This window comes from Adiantum capillus-veneris, chromosome 1 (genome assembly GCF_014529385.1).
Source record: "Adiantum capillus-veneris isolate H3 chromosome 1, ASM1452938v2, whole genome shotgun sequence".
NCBI lineage: Eukaryota > Viridiplantae > Streptophyta > Polypodiopsida > Polypodiales > Pteridaceae > Adiantum > Adiantum capillus-veneris.
The window spans coordinates 99,427,505-99,454,891 of NC_140931.1; the positions used below are offsets into that span (position 1 = coordinate 99,427,505).

General features: G+C 45.4%; 1 protein-coding gene across 1 annotated transcript in view; it reads left to right on the forward strand.

The window, feature by feature from the left end:
- The window catches only part of LOC147465250 (uncharacterized), a 56,109-nt gene extending 29,098 nt beyond the window's left edge, over positions 1-27,011 (forward strand). The window contains exons 2-10 of the mRNA XM_086519081.1: positions 23,290-23,722; positions 24,313-24,487; positions 24,584-24,694; positions 24,915-24,983; positions 25,233-25,866; positions 26,023-26,101; positions 26,171-26,352; positions 26,443-26,518; positions 26,589-27,011. Of these exons, the coding sequence (XP_086375207.1) occupies positions 23,290-23,722; positions 24,313-24,487; positions 24,584-24,694; positions 24,915-24,983; positions 25,233-25,866; positions 26,023-26,101; positions 26,171-26,352; positions 26,443-26,518; positions 26,589-26,749 (1,920 nt within the window). The 3' untranslated portion in view covers positions 26,750-27,011. The remainder of the gene's footprint in view (positions 1-23,289; positions 23,723-24,312; positions 24,488-24,583; positions 24,695-24,914; positions 24,984-25,232; positions 25,867-26,022; positions 26,102-26,170; positions 26,353-26,442; positions 26,519-26,588) is intronic.
- Positions 27,012-27,387: the final 376 nt, after the last annotated feature.

A 27,387-nucleotide genomic window follows, 5' to 3' on the forward strand; every position in this document is an offset into this window, starting at 1 on the left:
TCTGCAAAGCTTTTGACACAGTGCCGAGAGCCAGACTTATACGCAAACTATAAGACATGGGTGTGCCTATAGAGCTGATATGGGGTATTCGGGCTCTATACATGACAGTAAAGCAGGGATGCCCCCTATCCTCGACTCTTTTTGGGATGTATGTGGATGAGTTTTCGGACTATGTAGAGCGTCGGGGGGACAGGGGGGCTCAGCTAGTAGGGACATGAATTCCGCTGTTACTATATGCTGATGATATTGTGCTGATTTCTGACTCTCCAGAGGGGATGCAACGTCATTTGGATGCTTTGCATACATTTGCTCGTGACAGTGGATTGTCTGTCAATATGGGGAAAACCAAGGTTATGGTGTTCAACACCACACCACAGTGGGTCAGGAGGTTGGCACCCACATTTACGTATGTCCAGGAGACTGTGGAGTACACAGATGCATATACTTATCTTGGGGTAGTCTTCGGTGGACTGGTGTTTTCACTAAGGAGAGCATTAGAGACTATACTGACGAGAGCATATGCAACTTTGGGAGGACTGGAGAGGATGTGTTCGCAGGTTCAGTTTCAGGAACTGCGAACAAAGCTTTGGCTTTTTGACACTCTAGTGACTCCAGCTATGCTCTATGGAGTTCAGGTATGGGGACCCTCAGTAGACTACCATGGGAGATCTGGTGTAAGGTGCATCGGAATGAATGTTGAACTTTGCTCAAGATGAGTGCTCCGAACTGTGCTCAAGGTTCCTTTTACTTACGGAAGGGAGAGCCTTCCGTTCTTTAATGAGAGAGTGCAATGGACACTAACAAAGTGAATGGACACTGTGAGTGAAGGTGCTGAGATTGAGAGATAGAGAGAAGAGAATACGACACCGGGAAGTTGTCAAACCTCCTCCAAAGGCCCCACTCTCTATGGCGAGAGCGGTCTACTTATGATTGCACAAATCTCTACAATGCTTGGACTTGCCGACGATGTCGACGACGATGAGGATGATGACGAGACGGGCTGAAATTTGAAAATGCTAAGGACTGAAATCTGCAAATCTTTATCTGCTGAATTCTTACTCTATGTCGGTGACGATGTCGATGGCGACGATGCGACGACGACGCGCTGAAAACACAGATGCTGAAATCTGCGTTTTCCGGGCTGAAACTGCAAACTATGTGGGATCTGACCGTGCGGTGAGGATCTGCTGCAGGAAGGTGAGATCTTCGAGGTTTGGGGGTTCTACTGCGGAGTCTGACTGCTGAAAACTGAAAACGCTGGTGCTATTGCTGCTTCTGTCGCGAAGATCTGCAAAAACGCTAGGTCTTTGGCTGATCCAAAAACGCTAGGCTGATTTGGGGTTCTGCGGTGGAAATCTGCTAACTCTAGGGCTGATCTGCTGTTGTGGGGGAATCCACGAACGCTAGGGCTGATCTGGTGTCTACTGTCGCCGTGAATCTGCAAGTGCAAAAACGCTGGCTGATCTGTGGCAAAAATGCTAGGCCTTCTGTAATGCTGAAAACGCTAGAGTTGTTGCGGGGTCGGTCTTGCTGAGAAGTTGCATGTTGAGCAAGGTGCTCCTGCTGCCTCTTCTGCCAGAAAGTGCTAACTTTGGTTTGCTTATATATCAAATGCACTGAAAAATTCCCCTGATGGATTTTGATGGGAATGCTTATGATCATATTGTGTGCAACCGGAGGATATGCATCTCATCTAAGTGTCTGGGCATTCACGGTCTGCAAACAGACTCACAAAAGTGCCAGATCACTTCCTATCCTAGACTCACTTGACTGATTGAACCCTGGTCATGCTGTAGCTTGTCCACGGACACATAGGGTTGGATGTGTCACGTGACATCCCCTCCTTTTCAAAGTGAGGTACTGGTACCGAACTGTATGGCGTCGGGGGAGATTGCCAATAGCATCCGGAATCTTGGAAGGGACTCTTCGCCGGCCCACTCTGATGTGTGGGTCGTGCGATACTTGAACTTCATAAAGGTCTGCAACGCTTGCTTCTTTGGGCTGCGCCGAAAGCGAGACAGTCATTGGTAGCTCCTTCAATGCTTCAACTTTGTCTTTGGACATAGGTCCACCTTCTTCAAGAATCTCCATTGCTGAAAATTCCTGAAGCCACTTCCAACACAAAAACATGAACATACCCATTCCATGGAAAGCGACTGGAAAAAATCGCGTTTTTCTAAAAGACTGTGCATGCAATGTAGATGAACAAATAGATGGAGTGCCAAACCGTTCACCACACACACGCAAACAATGAGATCGAATCTTGTCTTGTTGATCTAAATCAATCAACTGTGGTAATTCACAACGGAAATGCCCATGCTTGGTGCTCATACGTTCTTGTGCTCTTTCCACAACTGTGCTGTGCCAAGGAAGAGACAGGAAATGTGACTCCCTTGAATGCATACTTTTCAGCTTTTCATGAGTAATCCGCATACATCCGTGCTCATTCATGAGTGAATCGTGCTCAACGTACAATATGTCATGCTTAGGAAAAGGGATCACATAAAGACGCTGACTAAAATACAGGAAACGATCACGAATGAAACACTCGAATAATGCGCGCTGACTAATCACTCGAACACATAGTACTTCTTGTGAGGGTTTGTTGGACCTAGGCTCGAGAGCCAAGATCGGTTCTTCGTGTTTGATCGAATCTTCTTGTGGGGGTTCTGTAGACCTTGGCTCGAGAGCCCAGATCGATTCTTCGTGATTGATCGAATCTGTAACGAGGTTAGCTTCGCTAGAAAAAGCCTCAACTAACACATCATCCTTGTGAACAACCAGCTCATCTTCATGCAAATCATCATGCTTGTGAGAAATCACATCTTGATCATCATGCAAATCATCATGCTTATCATTGTCATTCAAATAATCATGCTCATCATTATCATGCAATTCATCATGCAAATCCTGTGTATCATGCTTTGGAGAAGACCAGTGTGACCAGCGTGTGACTACTATGTATCCTTTTTGTTGATTTCTTTCTTATTATCTATTTACTTTCACTTTTTGGAAACACCCCTCGGGAAATCTAACTGCCTTGCATTGCATAGCTAGTGTGGAACTGTCCAGAGGGAGTCCAGGCCTGACGGCAAGAGAGCACTAAAGTTGGACAAAGACTATGGTTAGCCAAGTGGGGTCATTGACTAGCCAAACTGGAATCCTTTGTTACAGAGGCTACATTTCAGTTCTGGGTGTGGTTGCGGTGTACAAAGAGGGTCAGATGACCTAGAAAGATACCATGGCAGCATCTCCTAAAATTTAGGGAACTGCTATTTTGGGACTTGAAAATGTGTTTGCGTCATTACCTCCGGAATGACAAGGGGAACATTTTCTTACTCTGCCATGAAGTCAACTGGGCAACCGGTTGGGAGATTTTTAGGCGGCAACCCCGAAACGGGAAAATGCTTATAAATGTGCCAAGTGGCACCTTCTGGTGCACTTTCCTCATGCAAGAGAAGGGGGCGCTGATTTTTAAGCTGGGAGAGGCTCATTTCAACTTTTGTCACAGGTTAAGAGCTGTGGAGTGCTTGCTTTCCCTCCTATGTACAATGCGGTGCCGGAGTGATGCCCTGCACGCTACGCACTGCCCTCTCTCTCCCCTATGGCAGCATGTTATGCCCCACTAGTGGGCTTTTCATTTGACCAATGTACAGTTGTGTGGGTTCATGCGCGATTGCTGAGGCAAGAGCCTCTTGCACAGGTACTGGATTAGCTAGTGGCTAATCCCCCGCAGGTACAGGTGAATTCGGAGAGGTTTCACGCCAGAAATCTCGTCCGATTCAAAGGGCAAGTAGCCCTACAGGTGCGGGAGCTCGAGGACTTGCTACGGATGCGACCGGCACGCGAAACGGAGCCCGAAACAGTAAATTACAGCCTGCTGTGTATTTTTGCAGGTTTAGGGTTTTGGCCCGAAACGGTCCCTAATACCCCCAGGAGGTTCGGGGACGCGAGGGGACCGCTGTACAGGTGATCTGGCGCATTTTCGGGGCTGAAAACAGAGAATTCAGTGTGCTGCAGATTCTCGCCAGGTTTTGCAAAGTGCCTGTATGCGTTGGGAAGGTCAATCAATGCGTGGGAATACTGACTGTGAAGGGTTCTAGTACAGTTATGTTGCCGAAATTGGGCTGGAACAGTTGAAATTCAGCCGAGCTTGTGGGGGGTAGCTTGTAGGGATCCACAACGTTTATTCCCTCTGTTGAACAAAAAAGAAATACCGAAAGGGGCGCCTAAGTTAGGGGCCAATCTGGTATCGGTCTACTGATACAGGTGCAATCTAGCAGCCTGTATCCCTCTCCCCTTTGTTGTGTCTTGAAAGTACAGGTAAAGTGGACGACAAATTAAATGGGTGAAAGCTAAATCAAGGTTTGAAGTAAAGTCTACCGCCCTTTTTGGATTGAACAGGCCGGTTTCAACGAGACTGAGAGAGGCTCCTTTTCCCGAATCTCTTGCATCTGTGCTTGAACTTGAGAAAAGAGTCGCAAGAATTCTTTCATGTGTTGGTCGCTCTTTTCTTTTCTTGCTTTGTTCTCGCGACCAAATTTTGCTTGTCTTTCGAGGCGTGCTTGCTCGTGCTCACACTCTATGGATGCCATTCTTGCTTTGTATTCACGATCTGTGGCTGCCCTTCTTTCTGCGGATTCACGATCTATGGCTGCCATTCTTTCTGCGTTTCTTGCTTTGCGTTCTAACTCCATGTCCATCATCCTCTTGTCGAAAGCCTCCATAGGAGCTAGTGCAATCATTGTCGTAGATAGGGAAGGGAGAGGGTCGGAAAAACCTCTTGGTGGGGAAAATTCTTCTTCGCCTCTCTCATGCTCATCACCTCCAAGCGAAGTATCCATTCCGCTTCGGGTGATGACCATCCATTGAAGTCGTGGGTTCTTGTGGTCTTGGGCTCTTAAGTTCACAAGGAACTTGGGTTCTTGTGGGTCTTGGTTCTTGGGGTTCTTGAGTTCTTGAGGTTCTTCTTTTGCTTGCAATCTATGTTAGAGAAGGATCTTCTCTTCACCCAAGTTCTGCTCTTTTCCGCGGGCGCACCCCTTGGTGGCCTTGCGCTCACACCAAGGTTGCTTTTTCCCACCTCACATCGATTGGCCGGCCGCTAAGTGTACGGTCCGCTCTCAATGAGTGAAAAGAGGCACAAGGGGAGGCTGGACAAGTCCTTCTTTATTGGGTTTCCTGTCACTCTTCAAAAACGCGATTAGGAATCGACATGCCCAAGAGGACTTGGGTTACGTGCGACCTCAACAAGCAAAAAAAATTTCTGTGGTTCTGTCCTTGAGTGGTACAGAACACTGCCAAAGTTTTGATACCAATGTAAGGTGCATCGGAATGAATGTTGAACTTTGCTCAAGATGAGTGCTCCGAACTGTGCTCAAGGTTCCTTTTACTTACGGAAGGGAGAGCCTTCCGTTCTTTAATGTGAGAGTGCAATGGACACTAACAAAGTGAATGGACACTGTGAGCGAAGGTGCTGAGATTGAGAGATGGAGAGAAGAGAATACGACACCGGGAAGTTGTCAAACCTCCTCCAAAGGCCCCACTCTCTATGGCGAGAGCGGTCTACTTATGATTGCACAAATCTCTACAATGCTTGGACTTGCCGACGATGTCGACGACGATGAGGAGGATGACGAGACGGGCGGAAATCTGAAAATGCTAAGGGCTGAAACCTGCAAATCTTTATCTGCTGAATTTTGACTCTATGTCGGTGACGATGTCGATGGCGACGATGCGACGACGACGCGCTGAAAACACAGATGCTGAAATCTGCGTTTTCCGGGCTGAAACTGCAAACTATGTGGGATCTGACCGTGCGGTGAGGATCTGCTGCAGGAAGGTGAGATTTGCGAGGTTTGGGGGTTCTACTGCGGAGTCTGACTGCTGAAAACTGAAAACGCTGGTGCTATTGCTGCTTCTGTCGCGAAGATCTGCAAAAACGCTAGGTCTCTGGCTGATCCAAAAACGCTAGGCTGATTTGGGGTTCTGTGGTGGAAATCTGCTAACCCTAGGGCTGATCTGCTGTTGTGGGGGAAAGCTGAAAATCAAAAGCTTCAAGTTAAAGCTTTGAAAATAAAGCAAAAGTTCTTCCTCTCTCTTTCTTTTAATAAATAGAGCAGAGAGGCTTTCTCTTTCTCTCTCTCTTGCTAAAATAAAGCAAACAGTCTCTCTCTCTCTCTCTCTCTCTCTCTCTCTCTCTCTCTCTCCTTTGCATACGCGAGCTTGGAGAGTGGGCAAAAGAAGTGGAGGAGGAGGAGAATCGTCAAGGGAAAGAGCACTCATTTTACGCTTCCCAACTATGGAGGCAAAGAAAGAATTTTTGAAGAAGAGACCCACTCTCAAGAAAACAGGTATCTTCCTTGGAGATGACCTCACGCTAGCACAACTCGCACACATGAAGGAGGTCATGCCAGAGATAAAAGCGGCAAGAGAGAAGGGGAAGATTCCTTTCTATAGAGATGGGAGAGTGGTGATTTTAGAGCGCCGCTCTGCATGACGATGCGAGACCTATGGGACCACTCTTCATATGGTAGCATGGAACTGCAATGGATCATTTCGGTTGGATGTGGGGCGTTTCAGGACAGCTATTTTGGGAGAGACATTGTTTTTTACTCAGAGACACACCAGGCTCCGGGACAGCTTATGCCACATGTATTCGGATATAGGTGGGAGACGACATGCAGAGCAGAAACTAGATCTGAGCTTAGAGGACGGGGATCTGGAGGAGTAGCAGTCTTATTCAGGGAGGAGCTCCAACCACGCATACACATTGTTCGCAGAGATGAGCAGGCCAGGTATATGTGGGTGAGGCTGAGGGCAGAGACTGGCCGATTTTTTTATATTGCCATATGCTACTTTCCTCCTAGTACTTCAGCCTATGCTACGCCCAGAGGGCAATCCCCCTTCTCGGTCTTAGATGATGATATCTGGGAGTTCTCTAGAGATGGTGACATTATCTTGTTGGGTGACTTCAATGCTAGGACAGCTCAGATGCAGACAACTTTCTATGATACTTCAGAGGAGATGATGAGGGAGTTGGAGACCAGCGACTTTGGCTTGTCTAGGGCTTCACAGGACTTGGAGCACACAGAGTACGGGAGATTCTTAGTAGAAATGGGAACTTCACATGGTCTTGCCATTTTGAATGGCTTGCAGAGATTTCCAGAGGCGGAGGGGGGGGGTTTACTTGCTTCCCACATAGGCATGGCGCCAATACAGTGGACTATGTTATGACCCGGCCCAGTTTCATATCTTCTATTCATGACTTCACGGTCAGCTCCAAACCTATTGGTATAGCGGTGGACTACGCACTCCTGACTCTCACCATATCATTTCGTTTCAGTTCAGCATCTGTGGCACGGCCACCCACACATGCCTGTTACACCTTTACATGAGAGACTGACTTAGTTTATATGGATGGGATCTACAGGCGCCTATGTACAGAGGAGCCAGGCCGCCCTCTAGACGAGCTCACTCAGATCTTGACAGATACACTACATGCTGCAACAGTCCAGGCATACCCTCACACCCAGCGTGAGTCCAGCCACCGCACTGGGAGTATGCCCCAGAACAGCTGGTATGATGATGAGTGCAGAGAGATGCAAGCTACACTTCAGAGGGAGGTACTTTTAGGGATTATCACACACAGATGGTCGCAGGTTCTCTTTCGACGACTAGTACGGCGAAAGAAGAGAGCTTATCTTGCTCAGCTCGAGGAGTTATATCAGCTTTTCTTGAGCCAGGACTCAGGGGAGGCGTGGAGGCGTTTTCACGGGCAGCAGTCCTTACCTGATCCCCCAGAGCCTTGTCCACAAACTTGCACTTTCTTCACTGCTGAGATGGTAAAGAAATCCCTTGACAGGATGAAGATTGGAAGAGCTTATGACCATGATGGTTTAGTGGCCGAACACTTTATGCATGCTAGAGATATGCTTGCAGAGCTGATTGCAGTGATGTTCAACCGAGCCATGTGTGAGGGATTTCCTAGCACTTGGAGCTTATCCACTATTGTGCCTATCTTCAAGGCAGGAGACCCTACGGAGCCAAGGAACTACCGTACCATCATAGGGGCTTTAGGACAGGCAGGCTTCAGGAAGGGACTCTCTACTCTTGATCATATATTGACGCTCAGAGCTATCATTGAGGAGGGTAGAGCGCACGGCAGGAGGGTCTATTGTAGCTTTGTGGATTTCTGCAAAGCCTTTGACACGGTCCCTAGAGCCAGGTTGATGCACAGATTACATGAGCTGGGTGTGCCCACAGAGCTGATTTGGGGGATTATGGCCCTGTACAGGACAGTAGTGGGACAGGTACGCACTCCAGAGGGTATGTCTGGTCTAGTTCACTCCACCATTGGGGTGAAATAGGGATGCCCACTCTCCCCTACTCTCTTTGGGATGTACATTGATGAGGTTTCAGACTACATAGAGAGGGACGGCGACAGCGGAGCACAGTTGGCAGGCACATGGATTTCCTTGCTGTTATATGGGGATGATATTGTCTTGATTTCTGATTCTCCAGACGGGATGCAGCGTTATCTGGATGCTTTACATAATTTTGCTCACGATAGTGGTATGTCTGTAAACCTTGGCAAGACCAAGGTTATGGTGTTTAACACCACACCACAATGGGTCAGACGGTCAGCTCCTGCATTTACTTATGGCCATGAGACAGTGGAGTATATACAGATACCTGGGGGTGGTCTTCAACGGCCCAGTGTTTTCTTTGAGGAGAGCAGCAGAGACGAGACTGACAAGAGCACATGCAGCTTTGGGGAGATTAGGAAGGATGTGTTCACAGATCCAATTTCAAGAACCTCGTACAAAGCTTTTGCTCTTCGATACCTTAGTGACTTCAGCCATGCTATATGGAGTATAGATATGGGGCCCTTCTGTGGCTCATAGCAGTCGCTCTAGTAGTACTGATGGGTGGGGATGCATGGAGAGACCTCTGGTTTCCATGATTTCGCGGATGATTAGAGCCAAAGCCTCAGTACCACATGAGATTATCCGCGCAGAGCTGGCTGCTCCCCCGCTGGTGGTAGAGGCACTCACTAGATCAGTCTCCTTTTTACATAGCATCTGGGAGCTCCCCAAAGACAGGTATGCACGTTTAGCACTGGAGTCTTCTCGGCAGCTGGCTTCACAGGGAGATACAGCATGTTGGTATGCACAGATGACCTCTTGGTTCCAGATTCATGGTTTTAGCATGGACAGGCTACCACCCTTCCAATATTCGCTGGATGCACCCTCCTTGTCTCTTACTCGGACAGAGGTTAGCAGACTCATCAGACAGGATGTGACTCAGCTGGATACCAAGAGGACTTGGATAGAGCCGACCCATGAGCTAGGCACGAAGATGTCTTTCTACAGGGAGCATCTTCTCCAGCTCACAGAGGACGGTTTTGTGACTAGACCTAGCTACATGGACACACACCTGTCATATGGCATACAATGTGCCATTGGTCAGATACACACATCTTCTCATCAGTTGGAGATTGAGGTGGGTAGATTTAGCAGAGTACCGGCAGAGGCCAGGATATGTCAGTTATGCCATTTGGAGCCAGAGACAGAGCTGCACTATATATGCCATTGCCCAGTTTACTATGAGATACGAGGCCGTTTTCATTGCCTCTTTAGGGATGGTTTTGGGCCACTGTCTTGAGTTATGAGGTACCGGGATCAGAGATGCCTTGGGCTATTCTTGCTAGAGCTGCGCAGACACAGAGAGAGCCTCTTGAGGAGATCAGATAGAGGGAGACAGTCACAGAGGGAGATCACTGATTTCTTTCGTGTGGAGACACGCTAGTCAGAGGAGCAGGATCAAGAGCAGCCTCCAGGACCTAACTGCACTAGAGGTATACTGATTGACAGGGTCATGGAGCTTGGGAGATCTAGACGCCCGCGATTGCGAGGATCATCACTGCATCGACGGAGGATTCATCAGAGGATCAGGACCATTCTAGCACGATATGGGAGACGCCTAGCCAGAGTGCTTACTATGGAGGACATTGATGAGATTCGCCAGCGGCCGATGCTGGACATCTTGGGACCCTGATGTGCAGATGCTCCCTCACCCTCAGCTTCTTCATTTGCATGAGTTTGTATCATTGGATTGTTGTACTGGCTAGAGAGTCTCTTGTCAATGCGCCCCCCCCCCCCCCCCCCCCCCCCCCCCCCCCCCCACCCCACCCCCCCAGCTTGTCACTACAGCTTTCAGTCTAGTTTTTTCATCTTTTCAGTTCTACAGACAATGTATCAGATGCACCATTTTGTAACCGTGATGGTCTCATAGGTCATTTTGGCCTTTTGTAGACGTAAATATATCATTTCATTTCCCTCTCTCTCTCTCTCTCTCTCTCTCTCTCTCTCTCTCTCTCTCTCTCTCTCTCTCTCTCTCTCCAAAGCGTAGGAAAAAACAACGCCAAAAAGCTGCCCAGCTTTCCGTAAATCACGTTGATGTCCAGAAAATCAGGGTTAGGGTTAGGGCAGAATTAGGGTTTCTGATTTTAGGGTTAGGGTTTCAGCAGAATTAGGTTTTCTGGTTTTAGGGTTAGGGTTTCAACAAAATTAGGGTTTTTGGTTTTAGGGTTAGGGTTTAGCAGAATTAGGGTTTCTGGTAGCCATGTCATCACTTTGTGACATACCCCCCTCTTGAAAGCATTGTAATCGCCCTTGATTACTCCTGCAAAACATACAGAGGCCATAAACCGTCTTAGCAGACATTGACTGTTAGTACCCCGTACCCCCCCCCTCCCCCGCTTTTTTAGTTGTACTTAGACATTGTACTAGATTCACCACTTGTAACTTTTTTGGTCTCATGGGTCGCTTTGGCCTTCTGTAGACATTAATATATCATGTCATTTCTCTCTCTCTCTCTCTCTCTCTCTCTCTCTCTCTCTCTCTCTCTCTCTCTCTCTCTCTCTCTCTCGTCCGTGTCCTCCCCACCCCTTGCCATGACATGGCAACATTACCTTGCACATACAGACCATACCTTACCCAAATATATTTTCTCTCCTCGTCGGATAGATCTTCAAGGTCTCTTGGGATAGTTTCCTACGACGTTAAAATTCTCTTCTTCTTCTTCTTCTTCTCTGGCTAAAAAATTCAGCCAATGACTCCTCTTTGATGGGCCGCTCTTTGTACAAAATCTGTCTCTTATATAAACAGATTGCAAGGCTTCTACCGTAGAAGCTGGGAGGGCATCCTCACACTCTGACACGGCACTCTCCCACAATATTTGATTGGACAAGACGGAGAGGTTGTGTGTGTGCACTCTCCCATAAGAAGTGCATTGGAATGCCCTTCTTTCGCAGAGTCTTTCAATTGCTAGAAGAAGTTTGCTAAGGAGGGACTCGATCAAGGCTTTTTTTGCACGCAAAGAACTTGCTATCCAGTAAAATTTCAGCACTTTGAAGGTGTGTGAAGCAATCAATTTCAATAGAGAAGACTTACGATCAACCAACTAGAGCAAGAGGATCCATGCATACAAAAAAACTGGCATCAACGAGGCAAGAATTCACTCCGAATTCTCAATTTTGGAGCTTTAGGTGAGAAATGTTAGAAAGGATCTTCCAGTTTGGTCCCAATGAATTGAGTACATGAAATAGAGGAATTGGATTCTTTTTTGGATCGCAGACAATTCTTGAGAAAGATTCAGAATTTATAACTCTGAAGGAGATAACGTCTTTTTCTCTTAGAGTAGGAAAGAGGGAAATTTCTCATTTCCTTCAAAAGAAAAGAATTAGGACGGAAAGAGACCAGAGATTCTCTCTCTCTCTCTCTCTCTCTCTCTCTCTCTCTCTCTCTCTCTCTCTCTCTTTATATATATATATCTATGTGCTTGTAAATGATTTCTCCCAAATCAATATGAAGAAATGTTCACAGGGGGGGAGTGGTCCATCTTTCCCATTACGGAATTAGAATTTTCTTTCTTTTGTCTTTTCCATTCAAGAAGCGGGATTACATAATTATGAGTGAATTAAAGTTGCGCTTTTTTGTCTTTTGTTAGTGGAATCAAGGCTAGGTCCTCTTTTCCTTTCTGTGGGAAGTGATTATCTTAGTAGCAGCAAGAAGAATGGCGAAGCCAAGGTGGTTAAGTACGATAAATATGGTACACAAAAAAACTATAAAAAATGTTGTACAATATGGGTAATCGCTACCGGTACGAAAAATACGCTAAGTATTGATTACAAATAGACATACATGTCTACTTATGCATGGTTGCATACATGTAACTATGTATGCTTACACACCTATCACGTGACACATCCAACCCTATGTGTCCGTGGACAAGCTACAACACGACCAGGGTTCAGTTTCGTCAAGTCAGTCTAGAATAGGAAGTGATCTGGCACTTTTGTGAGTCTGTTCGCAGACCGTGTATGACCAATCACTTAGATTAGATGCATATCCTCTGGTTGCACACAACATGATCATAAGCATTTCCATCAGAATTCATCAGAATCCTTCAGGGGAATTTTCCAGTGCATTTAACCTATTTTCCCTATTTTTGACATTTTTCACTTAATATTTTAAGTGACTTTTGTTGGGAATTGAGTAGGGCAAATTGGGTAAGTTAATATATAAGCAAACCAAAGTTAGCACTTTCTGGTAGAAGAGGCAGCAGGAGCACACGCTCAATAGGCACCTTCTCAGTAGGACCCCCAACAACAGGCCTAGCGTTTTTGCTCCACAGCATTGACCTAGCGTTTTGCTGTGCTCCCAGATCAGCCAGCGTTTTTGCATTGCAGCAGCCTGACGACAGTACGACCTCAGATCAGCCCTAGCGTTAGCAGTTTCCCCCGCAGATAGCATATCAGCCCTAGCGTTAGCAGAATCCACAGCGACAACAGATTTTCAGCCCTAGCGTTTTTGCATCAGCCTAACCGCTTAGCGTTTTTGCAGATCTTCGCGACGGAATCAGCCCTAGACTCAGCGTTTCAGTTTTCAGCAGTCAGACTCCGCAGTAGAACCCCCAAACCTCACAGATCTCACCTTTTTGCAGTAGATCCTCGCCGCACAGTTAGATCCCGCGAACTTTGCAGTTTCAGCCCGGAAAATGCAGATTTCAGCATCTACGTTTTCAGCGCGTCGTCGTTGCATCGTCGTCATCGACATCGTCACCGGCATAGAGTCAGAATTCAGCAGATAAAGATTTGCAGATTTCAGCCCGTCTTGTCGTCGTCCTCATCGTCGGCAAGTCCAAGCATTGTAGAGATTTGTGCAATCATAAGTAGACCGCTCTCGCCATAGAGAGTGGGGCCTTCGGAGGAGGGTTTTACGTCTCTAGTGTCGTATTCTCTTCTCTATCTCTCAGTCTCGTACACTTCCATTCACAGTGTCCATTCACTTTGTTTGTTTCCATTGCACTCTCTCACTAAAGGAACGGAAGGCTCTCCCTTCCGTAAGTTAAAAGGAACCTTGAGCACAGTTCGGAGCACTCATCTTGAGCAAAGTTCAAACATTCATTCCGCTGCACCTTACAACACTGACATACATGTACACATATGCATATATACATACATATGTCTACAACCTAATATACATGCATGCATACACACATGTATGTGTATTGTTGAGTGCGTATAAGTAACAACCAATACATTGAGTACAAATACTAGTACACGTATTTATCGTATAGTATGGGAAGAATGTGAACCAGGTAGAAGAAAATGTGGTCTCTAGTAGAGATGCAAGCACCTTGTGCCGTGCCTAAAATGTAGCAAATGTTGTGTCCAATGTAACAGGGAATGGGGGGAACACAGCCCAAATGTTCCGAAACGGCGTTCTGGACGAGTCCTGTTCCCGAAACAGAGATGGGAATGGAACGCCGTTCCGGAACGGGGTGTAACCGGATCGGTGTTCCGGAATGGGGGGAACGAGGCGGAACGGCAAAACGCAGGGCGGAACAGGCAAAAGTAGGCATTTGGGGGAAAAAAGTGGGCTTTTGGGGGTAGATTTGGGGTTGTTCGGGGAACATATTTGGTGCAGTTTGAGGGCAGGCAGTTTTGTGGTTGTTTAGGAGTTTATTTGGGACTAAGCTGAATGGAGGAAATTCAAGACTTACTTTAGGTGGACCGTTCTGGCCCCGTTCCCGTTCCGCCCCCCCCCTCCTCCTCCCCATTCCCATCCCGTTCCGGACCCTCCCGTTCCCGTTCTGGGTAACTATGGTTGTGTCAAGTAGCCAAAGGGAAGTACAAAGCATGTTAAGGAGCTCTTGCACCTCCATCAGACAATTCGGAAAGTTTGTAACGCAACCTTGGACCATGCAAAAAAAATGTTGCCTCTAGTAGAGATGCAAGCACTTTGTGTTGTGCCTAGAATGCAGCAAATGTTGTCTCAAATAGCCAAAGACAAAGCACGTTAAGGAGCCCTTGCATCTCCATCAGACAATTCGGAAAGTGCTAGAGCTCTTCATGAATCTCTTCATGAGGCATGAAAAGAAAGAGTTGAGAATCCGACTCAAGGAAGAGAAAAGTTCCTTCTGATCCTCTAATTCAACAAGGAGAAGGCACCTCAAGAAATCCAAATCTGGTGCTCGCTCTCTTGAAGAGAGTTTTCTCCCTCTTACTCACCTCGTGAATACCCCACCACGAAGCAATATGAATCAACTCTTGAGAAGAAGAAAACCAAAGAGCCGAGGCCCGATCCATCCTTCTTGTCGTTGCTGATCTGAAGTTTGGTGTCGGCAACGTTGGATGCTTTCAAGGCCATGCCTTTGTGTGATGTCCGGATGGATTCTAGAAGCACCCTTCCATGGTTGGGTGCTCTTCATATTGGTGTACTTGGTGATTTGTGTATGTGTGCCTTGGCGGGAGTATGTCCTTGAGGCATAGTTACAGGGAATGGCCATTTTCAGCTTGTGTTCCCCGTCCCCATTCCAACTTCCTGTCTGAATCCCCATTCGGTGTTCTAGACGTGAGCATTCGTAACAGGTGTAACAGACTTGGACACTGTAACAAACTTGGACACTCCAAGTCAATAATCAACCGCGACAGCACCAAATAACTTCTTCAAAACAATTCACAGATCACAATAGATTTGCACTGGCCCGGCGGAGTTCCGTGCCTAGAGATATTGGCCCCAAAGACTGGCGCCCCTTTCGGTATTTCTTTTTGTATTAATCAATCATCAAAGTACAAGAGAGCGGTTAGGGTTTCACTCTCAGACTCTGCGTCCAGATGCTCTGAGAAGTGAGGCCCTCACCACTAATTTAAAGGTTACAAGGGATGCCCAAAAGCAGAGCCCCAAAAGCTTTTAAAATCAAAAGCATCAGTTCTCTCTCTCTCTTAGAGAGTCTTTTCTCTTTTAAAAAAAAAAAAGCAAAAGCAAAATTCGCGTCGCTCATCATTTTCCCAAAATTTTTTTTTTTTATAATAATCCGCCTCCGCGATTTCCGGAAATTAGGGTTTTTGGCAAAAATTAGGGTTTGCAGGAATTTTAGGGTTTCTGGCAGAAATTAGGGTTTCTGCTGTCCGCCACGTCATCACTTTGTGACATACCCCCCTCTTGAAAGCATTGTAATCGACCGTGATTACGCCTGCAAAACCGACAAAAGCCATAAACCGTCTTAGCAGACACTGACTGTTAGTACCTACGTACTAGGAACGCACATCTAGCACATGTACAAAATCGACAGTCACATCACACGACATCACAGGACATCACCAGACATCACAGGACATCACATGACATTCAACATTCATTCGGATCTTAGACCATGATTTATCGGCAATGTAGCTAGCAATCACATCTAGGTCCAATCGGGACCTCATCGATGTCCGATTGACTAACCCCTATTGCAACCATGTCTATTCGAGATCAATAAGACCAAAATGCTGCAGTCATTTCGGCTATCAGTTCCTGCACTCACAAGAAGTCAAGAACAAATCAGTATCATAATCAGGAATTCCATTTCATAAAGTCATCCAACAGAATACTGTCAGCTCTCAGTATCCCTGAAGCTCAAAGAGACATCAGTGACTTTAGTATCAAAATCGAGGCATCTGTTGACAAAGGAGTGGAGTGACTCCCCTCTTGTGCATCCCACTGCACCAGATCTCAGGCCAAGCTGAATTCTGGGTTCCGTTTGGAGTAGACTATGCTAAACCAAAACATCGAGGTAAAGTTTCACAATCCGAGGAGTATCTGCTAGGTCCTCCTCCTCCATCCACTTCGCATCAAATGCAGGAAAATTCTTGAACTTAACCAAGAACCGCCTTCGGACTTTACCCTTCTTCGTATCATTATGTGCCAAAATCTGTTCAGGAACAAGGATCTCCTCGTTTTCTTCCACTTTGGGTTGCTCATCAGGCTCCCCATCATCAGGCACATCACCCTTAACAGGGTTCAAGAGACTCACATGCAATGCATTGTGAATCCTCCAAGTATCTGGCAGTTTCAATCGGAAGGAGACATCATTTATCTTGTCAGTAATCTGGAAAGGTCCGTAGTATCACATACTAAGCTTTGGAAAAAGCCTCTCCTTTCCCTGTTTCTTTCTTAGGCGTGCCTTCTCAAAAGTAAGAGCACCCAATCATCCTCCTTCAGTTTCCAGTCGCGACGATGGCGATCCGCTGCCTTTTTTCTGTCGTTCTTGAGACTCCTGCAAAGTCTCGCGAACCTTGGCAAAAGCCGTATCCAAATCTCGCGAATATTCATCCGCTTCAAATATCTAATCTTTCGTGCTCAGGAAGGATGGAACCTTCGCAGCAGTTTCAACAATCTCACATGGCATCTTCCCCGTCGAAGAGTGTATCGTGTTATTGTAGGCAAATTCCACCAAAGGTAAGTTCTTTTCCCATTGAGTCTTCTGATCCGAGATACAAGACTTCAATAAATCTAAAATCACTGACTTGGCAATCTTAAATTGCCCGTCAGTCTGCAAGTGGAACGATGACGAGAACTGCAACCGCGTGCCAATGTTCTCCCAAATTGCCTTCCAAAACAAACTCATAAATCTGGGGTCTCTATCGGAGACAATCGTCTCAGGCGTGCCATGTAATCGGAAAATCATCGTGATCATTCTGTATTCTCGGGAGATAAAAAAATGAAATCCATTTCAATATTTTCCCAGGGGCGGGTGGGTATGGGTAAAGGCTGTAACAATCCCTGTGCCTTATGCTTGTCAAACTTGACCTTCTGGCATACCAAGCAACTGCGCACAAACTCTTCCACATCCTTCTTCAGTCTCCGCCAAAAGAAATCTCTCTCTACCCCTTTCATGGTGGTAGCAATGCCGCGGTGACCCGTAAAAGGTGGACAGTGGCAATCGGTCATAACCTTTTTCCTCAACGGCTGTGTAACGCACAACATAGTCTTTTTCATCAAGTAGCCTTCCTGAAGGGAGTATGCAGCTATTGTCTCCCCATCCCGTATCTGTGTGAAAATATCTGCAAAATCTGTATCTGTGGCACACTGATCGACCATATCCTCGAAGCTCCTATGATGTATCGCGGAAATAGCCAGAACCAACGGTTTTCGAGACAAAGCATCTGCCACCACATTCTTCTGTCCCTGCACATGGACAATCTGGAAGTGGAACTGTGACAAGATGTTCACCCACCGCATCTGCTTTTCCGAAAGCTGCTTCTGTGACAAGAAGTAGCGCAAACTCTGATGGTCTGTAAAGACAGTAAAATCCGCTCCGAGTAGGTAATGCCGCCACTGAGTAAGAGCATGGATAACCGCCAAAAGCTCTTTCCCATAGATCTGTGCTGTCATTTGCGGCCTAGAGAACAAACGGCTCTCGTAAGCTATGACATGGCCTTCTTGCATCAAGACCGCACCCAAACTACGACCACAAGCATCACAATATACTTCAAATGACTTCTGCAAGTCCGGCAAAGTCAAATCTGGTCCTGTAGTGAATTTCTCTTTCAATGTCTAAAAGGCAGTCACCTCTGTGGGTCCCCACGAAAAAGGTACTCCTTTCTGTGTCAAGATATGCAAAGGGGAAGCAACCTTTGCAAACTTTCGTATGAACCGCCTGTAGTACGAACACAGTCCCAAGAAGCTTCTAACTTCATGGACATTCCTCAAATCGGGCCAATCATGGATAGTCTCTATCTTGGCCGGGTCCATTCGCACTCCTGCTGCTGACACAATGTGTCCCAAAAAGTGTATCTCTCGTAGGAAAAATTCACTTTTCTTTGCATTAATCACTAACGTGTGATCTCGTAATGCCTGAAAGACTTGAAGCAGATGATCTCTGTGTTCTGCCTCATTCTTGGAGAAAACAATGATGTCGTCAAAGAAAGTGCCAACAAATAGGCTGTACTCTCGAAAAATCCTGTCCATCATCCGGTTAAATGTCGCAGGAGCATTGGTTAAGCCAAAAGGCATCACCAAAAACTCAAATAACCCAAAAGTCGTCCGAAAAGCTGTCTTGTAGACATCTCCTGGTGCTATCCTGATCTGATGATATCCACTCTTCAAGTCAATCCTGCTAAAGCATGAGGATCCCTGTAACCTGTCGAGTATATCATCGATCCTAGGAATCGGAAATCTGTTCTTGATGGTGATTTCGTTGAGAGTGCTATAATCGATACACATTCTCCAAGATCCGTCTTTCTTCAAAACCAACAGCACTGGAGAGCAATACGGTGAAGTACTAGGCTAGACAAGACCCTTTTCCAAGAGGTCTTTCACTGAGTTCATAATCTTTTCATTCTGTACTCGGCTCACACGATAAGGTGGCCGATTCGGTGGCGTGCTTCCAGATATCAGATCAATGGTATGATCTTCAGGCCCTCTCAAAAGCAATCGGCATGAGCGTGGAGAAAAAAAATCTTGGCGTTCTTTTCTTCAGGTCAAAACATATTCAACCTTTATCCATCGTTTAGTTCTCCCAAAAGAATGAGTAAGAAAACTGAAGTTCATCAAGTACAATCTCTAAACCCTTCATTTATCAAAGTCGCTTTCTTGGCCCGGTAGTCAACCACGGCGTAGTTCTTGTGGTACCAAGGGATCCCGAGTAGAACGTCACTCACGTGCCCTGAACACCCCTGTCATTGCAAACAAAGTTTGCCAATGCTCGGTGTAATGGCAACATCCCATCCGGGTGCCAGTCGAACTACCTCCGCTTGTGGTGTCAGTCTGTCGGGCGTAGTTCCAAATTGAGCCGCCAATTCCAAGTGAAAAGAAGTTGGCCTTGGCTCCTTCAAAAGAGCTTCCTGATCCTTCACTTTGTCCCGAAAGCGGCAAAGTTTGTACTTTCATTCATTAGATTCGGTGCAGGTCCCACGCCATGTGGTACCAGTTCTGCTTTTCTATCTGCCTTTTCTGCCACATTCCTCAGCTGCTCTCGAACTCTCAGACCTGTCGTTGTCTTTATCATTCTGTTCTTTCTGTGCCTTATCAGGGCACTTTGCGGAAATATGTCCATGTTCCCCGCATCCAAAGCACTTCCCCTCTTTGATGAAGCGAGCTCTCTCCTCAGGAGTAAGCTTGGGTCGTGCATCCTTTTTTTTTTTCTTTGGGTTGCTCTTTTTCATTCTACTTTCATTCCCAGAAGTCTGTTCGGCTCGTTGTGTCATGGCCTCATCTGTGGGGTAGGTCAGATTGCCAGAGTGAATTGCAAAGCCCCGCTTCGCATGACTCATCAACTCCTGAATAGAAGTTGACTTCTGTTCCAAGCAGTGGTCTCAGATCTCTGTAGGTAGACCCAAGGTAAACCGCTCAATCTGTTCTCTGAATGAGATCTTCTTGAATGAAGATGCGGGTAGAAAAGAGCTCCAGAATCTTTCACAATAAGAATTCACTGTATCGCTCTTGGTCATCCGGAGATGGTTCCAAGCAGCTCGTATATCTCGCTCAAACTCTTGAGTCAACCAAGAAGAAATAAAAAGCCTCTTGAATTTCAGCCATGTAACTGGCACAATCTTGCTTAATAGAAGCGTGGACCACCAAGTACGGGCATTCCCCTTAAAGTAAGAGGCAGCTCTCCGAATCTTGGAGTGCTCTGAATAGCGTCCTCCTGCGAAAGCGATGTCAAACTGCTGTATAAAAGACAAAGCCTTCGAAGCATCTGAGTATCCTGAAAAAGTATCAAACATGATCGAGTGGCCACCTTCCTTAAACTCTCAGACTTTCTTGCTTTTATCTTCGAGAAAGTCATAGTGGTTTGCTTTGTAAAAATTCTTCTTGTTCGCATAAAACTTTCCGTCATCGGAATCTGAGCTTTCTGTAGACGAGTCCTCAGTAGAACTGTCAGTCTCTGGGCGAGATGTAGCCTTCTTTGCCTTTTTCTTGCCCGTTCCGAAGCTTTGTGTCTTGCTTCGCTTTTTGCTTTTTTTCTGTCTTCTTCGCTCTAATCCGAGGAGCTAGAAGAACTGTCAGAAGAAGAAGAAGAAGAACTGGGTACTCCTTCAAATCGAACACGCTTCTTCCGTTTCTTTGCTTTGTCGAATGTCGACTGACGACCCAAATATCCCGGGAAGTCAGTACCTTTGTTCTGCTTTTTGCCGTGCTTTTTGCCTTTCTTTTGCATGTCGAAAAGCTGAGCAATCCGTGCATCAACCACGTTCTCCAGTTCCTTCTCCGTATATTTCTTGGAGGCAGAAGGTTTCTTGAGAGCGGGTTTCGGGAGTGGTGTTGTGGTTCTCTACCACTCCATCTGTACCTCTTTCAAAGAGGCCTGGTTCATATATTTTGCCATCTTCGGGTCCTTGGCAAAATTGAGCATCATCTTTGTTGCATCACCAATCAATTGACGACGCTCCATCTCTCTTTGCTCCGCCTGAGTAGGCCGAGACGGGCCATACTCTCTGTCTGAATCTTCGTTGTGATCCCAGCCCGCATCTCCAGATGTAGAGGGAGTCGACTGATCATTGCCTGAAGCCATAGGTGCCACGGAAAAAAAATTTCGGGGATCGGATTTCTCGTAAAAGAGAAATGGGCCGTGCTTTGATACCACTGTAACAGACTTGGACACTGTAACAAACTTGGACACTCCAAGTCAAGAATCAACCGCGACAGCACCAAATAACCACTTCAAAACAATTCACAGATCACAATAGATTTGCACTGGCCCGGCGGAGTTCCGTGCCTAGAGATATTGGCCCCAAAGACTGGCGCCCCTTTCGGTATTTCTTTTTGTATTAATCAATCAACAAAGTACAAGAGAGCGGTTAGGGTTTCACTCTCAGACTCTGCGTCCAGATGCTCTGAGAAGTGAGGCCCTCACCACTAATTTAAAGGTTACAAGGGATGCCCAAAAGCAGAGCCCCAAAAGCTTTTAAAATCAAAAGCATCAGTTCTCTCTCTCTCTTAGAGAGTCTTTTCTCTTTTTTTTAAAAAAAAGCAAAAGCAAAATTCGCGTCGCTCATCATTTTCCCAAATTTTTTTTTTTTAATAATAATAATCCGCCTCCGCGATTTCCGGAAATTAGGGTTTTTGGCAAAAATTAGGGTTTGCAGGAATTTTAGGGTTTCTGGCAGAAATTAGGGTTTCTGTTGTCCGCCACGTCATCACTTTGTGACAACAGGGAATGCCAATTCATGCCTGTTTCTGTAGCGTGTTCCGATTTTCCCTTCTGGTAAGTGTGCCTCGAGGAGGATGTGTATATGTGCTTGAGGGTGATGAGTGTATGTATGTGTGTTCTTGATGTGTATGGCTGTCTGTGTGTATGCGTGTATGTATATGTGTTTGGTGGGCTGTTGGCGGTGGGGGATGGGAGTTGAGGCGGTTTTGGGAGGGGGGGGATGGTATGCTGATGTTAGGCTGGGGAGCAGCAGGTGCACCTTGATATGCAGCAGTTCATTGTTTGTAGGCCATATGATAAAGCCGGTTGGTTCCAAACTCTAGTAAGCCAATATTTGTGTAGGGAATTCCTCTGGGTTACAATTCACTGACTTCTGTGGCTTATACTCGGTATAGCACTATTTGAAGGTGAGATTCTCTTTATCATGGATTCAAAGGGAGTCTCCATGGGCCATGCCAGGATGCAAGCAAGGAGTTTTTGGTGGGATGCTGGGCATGCAGGGTTTTCAAGCTAGGGCGTACGTAGCAATGTGAAGGGCTTTTGTGGATTGCTTCACTGTTTGGATCTGTTTTGGAAGAACTGGGAACACTATTGTGGCCCCCACGATATGACTGGTTGACTCCATTGGGCAATCAGAGGATTACAGCAAATTGATGCCTGCTTTTTCAGTAATAAATTTACAGAAGCTTCAAAAGGAAAGGTGCCTCTTTTTGAAGGGAATGCACTTAAGTGGTTGTCTATTTTACTGTTACAAGGGCAGGCTCCAAAGATTAAAGGCCCAAGCTGACTATCTGAGCCCGAATGTTTTCTTGCAAGCGTTGTTTTAATTTAACCAATGGGGTTTGCATTTAATACTCGTGGCAAATTGGCTGTTTTGGCTAGTTTGTTGCCTCATCACAAAGTTTGTAGTATCAAATTTCTTGTTTTTTAGAAATGTGGTTTTGTAGGTAACGTGCTGTTGCTGGTTGTGCATTTGTAATACTGTGGCTGCACCATTCATTTTTTTGGGCACTCTGAACAGCTCATTGGTTTGCTCATTTTTCTCTTTGCCTCTTGGCCAAAAAAAACAATTAACAATGCTCCTGTTCAACTTCTGTATGTCTTGTCTGTATGTACATTAACATCGTTAGGGCGTGAGGAAGCTGTATTGATTTATCCATTTGATCAATATTTCTGGAAATAGTGTATATTGGGGTTCTCATGTAGTAATGGATTCCAAGGTTCGCCAAAAGTTTTGCCCAACCTAACCTTAAGAGACGGTCCCTGATATTAGCTGCATCCATAGTTGTCGTGGTCAAATATGGTGGAACTGAGTCTGACCAGGCAGTTATAGTTTCATGCCTTGTTATATTTTGCTTTAAAAGGCTAAACCCTAAATTGATGGGATTCAATTGCCTAGGGGGGAGACAATATCACTGAACTTCGTCCTGCAATCAAGTTTTTGCTTTTAACCAACTGGGGTGCGTGTTTGATATCATTGGCAAAGTAGTTATTTGACTAGTTTATTGCCACAGCAAGGAGCATATATACTGTCAAGGTGTACTAGTTGATTTACCATGCCTGTTTGTGCCTTTGTGGTGCCGTAGAAATCGAATCTTGGACCATTGATTGTTGCTGGGTACTCTGAATAGCTCATTGTTTGCATATTTCTGCTTGGTTTCCTCATTTGGTCTCTTCACTCCTAGGGAGAAAAAAGCGGAGTCTTGTGAAAGAGAATAAGTTCTTTATTTCGTGTAACTCATACAATAACACTGTGAGGGCATGATGAGGCTATGCATTATCCTGAAATATTATGATTTTCAGATGGAGGCTGTCGCATGGCTGTATAATCATTATCTATGCCAAGAGGTTCCTAATCTTGTAGCTTTAGGCTGGGAAGATGTTTGCAACAAGGCTTCTGTTCGGCAGTCAAGGCTATCAAAATTTATGGCCACTTCAGGGGTTGCTGGGTCTCGAGTTCTGACTCTTACAGAGCAGAAAGTGAAAAATGCTTGCGAAGCAGCAAAAGCTTTGAGAGTTTCAAGCAATGCGAGGGGAACCAACGTAGTGACAAAAGTCAGTGTGTGCCTGCTTAATTTCAGGCAAGACAAGTGTGTGCTTGTTCTTGGCGCAACTACAGTGGGGATTTGGTCCTTCATTGAGAAGAACAGGCATTTGCAATCCACTAAAGACACTTCCTGTACAGCATTGCTCTCGGATGAAGAGTTGGCATTCCAAGCAGTTGAAGAACAGACAGGCAGGTACCTTTTCTCTCATAAATTCATACTTAGCTTTTTCAATTATTTAGGAAATGGTGCTGCTTATTGGATACAGGGGCTCCAAAATTAAATAACATAGAATGTTCGTATAAATAATTTTATCTCTTAGGCTAGAAGCTGATGTCTTGGCTCACCAATCTTTAATTGTGGGTGCCTTCTTTATGCTTTGGAAAGTAAACATTTGTCTCCATAAATCAAAACTTCCCTCCCATGCTTTTGTGGCCTCTAAACAGACAGTCAAGTTATACAGTTATTTATCAAGAAAGCAAAACGCTCAATCCAACCTAGCTGAATGTGTTGAGTTTATTCTATCCCTTAGGCTGTCCTCTCACCACTTGTTTTACTTATTGTTTATACAGCAGAATCTCTTGATACCAGTGGCAATTTTTTTAACTTGAAGTGACTGGATGATTACTTTAATTCTTAATACCACTGTGCTGTTATTAGTCATTCTGGTGAGCGAAAGTCCTTTTGAGTTGCTTGTTAGAAAACAAGCACGTAAAATGTTCTAACTTTTCAGCTATCCGTCCTGTTAAAATTTATGGTTTGTTGCCTCTTGTTGTTACAGGTATCAAGAGTAATGTCTTGCAACTTCAAGATTCCTTCTTGATTAATGATGATCTCAGTGAGGCTGGGGGCTGGACAAAGTTTTACGTCATGTTGTGCAGTGGAACTTTTGATCTTTCCTCTGTGATAAAGTTGGAAAAAATAGCATGGGTTTCTCTTGATATTGTTCTCTCAAAGTATGGGGAGCATCATATGATTTGGGCTACCTTTGTAATTTGCATTTCATGAAGCTTGAATATTTTTCATGATGGTGAAGGTTCTTTTTCTTGCAGAGCACGAGAGCCTCTCATTGACACCTTGGCCCTAACTATGCGGAGCACTCAAGCTGTTCAATACTTTCGTCTTCGTCCATTCTGTCCGTCACTTGAGAGCTGGCTTATAAGGTGAATAATTGCAATGGCTAAATATCTTAGGCCAATTCTCAATGGAGTAGTACCTTGGGTTCTGCTGGAACTTGATTTGCACCTTTACATGAAGAAATACCTAAGTTATTTGAGCCAGTCTTAAATCCTTTGTCTTGCTATCTCTGTTTTGTAAGGTTCTCTTGCAGATTTTCTGTTTGGATTCAGTTTCAGGTTGTTGAGCATGATTTTTACTGTGCAGGCAGAAAGAGGCGAAAAGCTTAGATCAACCAAAACATGGGGTCGATAAGATGCCTGTACTGACTATGCAGTGAGTTTTTCTATCTTTCCTATATTTTCTCTGGCTTGAGAATCTTGATATCAGGAAGTCTCTGTCTGGTAGCGTGTTTTTTGTTGCCAAACAAGCTATAGTTATGACTTAGAATCTCAAGAAGCGTCATGGAAATGCTATAGCCTTCGAAGATTCTGTACATTTCAAGAAATAGAAGGGAACTCTCTCTGCCCCCATTATGCTCCCAAGGCACTTACAGCAAAATTTGCTCAACTCTTTCTTTCGCAGGCAGCAGGAGGTCAAAGATGTTGGACAACTTAAGCATACAAATGATCCTGACTCTAAAGACCAAGCAGAGACACTGTTGCAAAAAAATGGAGGCATTTCTGAAGTGACGTTTTATGAGGAGCTAGAGGGTGACGAGCAAGGACAGCTGCTGAATGGTAATGTTGGAACAGTAGGCTTGAGGACACATTCATGTGTACCAACTGGTGGGAGTTCAGAATCATTAGCAAGATTAAAAGCAAAAACAGAGCTGTTGATTTCAAGCACAGGGCGAAGCGAGGAACGCTCTACTTCCGTTCAAAAGCAAGAAGAGGACAAGCAAAAACAACCAAATGTAAAGGTTAATGCAGTTGTTATGGAAACAGATGTATCAACTGCCAGTCCTCAATCGTCAGCATTATTGAGGAACGGAGGAAGTGCAAATGAATTAGCTGCCTTTTCCAACAAGCAGATTGAGGAGAAAGCAAGGCAAGTGAATCAAGCAGTCATTGCAATAGCGAATGGCAGTCCACGGTCATCAATAAAGATCAAAAAGAGAGAGGAAGAACATATCTTGGACAAAGCTGGGGCTCTTTTAAGCCTAAAAACAGCTTATCGAAGTGTAAGAAAGAGGAGGAAGGCCTTGTCAAAGAAACTGGTGAGTTGGCTCTTACACGTCCATTCAAAGCCCACAAAGAGTCTGGAATTGTCAATGTTTTATTAAGGCCCTTAGCACGTGTTAGTGAAAGTGGTCTTCTCTCATCGGTTTGTAACAAACGCTCTTCATGCTTCTCTCTTTCCATGCTTCTTGCAGAGAGAGCATATATTGCAAGCAGATGAGCTGTATAAGCAAATGGCAGAGTGCGATACAGACTTGGCGACGCTGATGGCAGGTAAGTCTAACAACATGCCTAGCTACTGTGGCCAGAGAGTTAATACTTAAGCATGGTAGAGCTTTACAGGTGGCAAAACAGCGCTGCAGCTTGCCATTGAACTGTGTAAGAAGGATTGTGAGAACCAGACGTCTTCAGATGTAAGCATAGATTGTTCACAAACGGAAGCTCATGTGGCCCATTTACAGACAGACAAGGCAGAGACTAATAACAAGAAAAGGCCTTTTCAAATGCTGAAAAGCTCCATACAGGTCCACTCTCCTGCTGCCTTGAAATCGAAGTATATATGTTGACACTTGGTTTCACAAGCATGATTTGGCTGTCTACTTTCATTGCTGCAGGAGCTGAATGAAGTGTGCACTAAGAACGAGTGGCCAACGCCAAGTTATGGGGTCCTTATGCGTAAAAACAACCAAGGTAAAGCAGCAGTCAGGATTTACTGTAACTGTTATGCGCTGTTCTTTACACCGAGTTGCTTTACCTGCAGGAGATAATGTGTATAGTGGGAAGGTGAGGATTAGAAACGATGACTTTGAGCTCTCAGAAAGTGGAGAAGCAAGCGAAACAGCTAAGCAGGCGAAGTTATCTGCCGCAGCTTACATGCTGAGTACGCTTCATCGTTTTAGAGCACGCAATGGCATGGGCTGAAGATTACCTGTACTTTGTGCATGGAGGTGGCTTATGTAGCATGCACTGCTGCTGCTTGTGTAAAGATTTCCATAGCAAAAGTGAAAAGCTCCCAAGGAGGAACTAAACTCGTTAGGGTCTCATTTTTTGTAAGAGCAAGTGCATCATTCTATGTCTGTCATTTCTTGATAAGCCTCTTTATATAGACCTAGGGTCGTCGAAGTTGAAAATTCTCTTCAATCGTATAGATTTGAAAATATATTTTGCTCTGATTTGTTTTGCAGTTCCAGAAAGGTGAGCTTAAGGTTGTGCTGTGTGCTCGTTCTGTGAAGCTTTCTTATAAATGGTTGTGTAAAACATGTATATATTCAACACTCCCCACCCCCCACCCCCCCCCCTCCCCCCCCTTCCCCAATCCACACACACCACTTCTAGAGGCTGAAGTAGGCCTGTGAGATAGAAGGATGTACATGTGTGTGTCCTTTGGATATCCACAAGAAAAATTGATCAAGTGCTAAAAATAATATGCTAGAAAATAAAGTGGACTGAATTGGAGTATGTGTATAGGTGCACTGAGTATATGTGGGTGATGCATACGTATCTATAGGTGATGACGGATGTAACTCTAACTCTATAGGATAATTACAAATTACTAATAC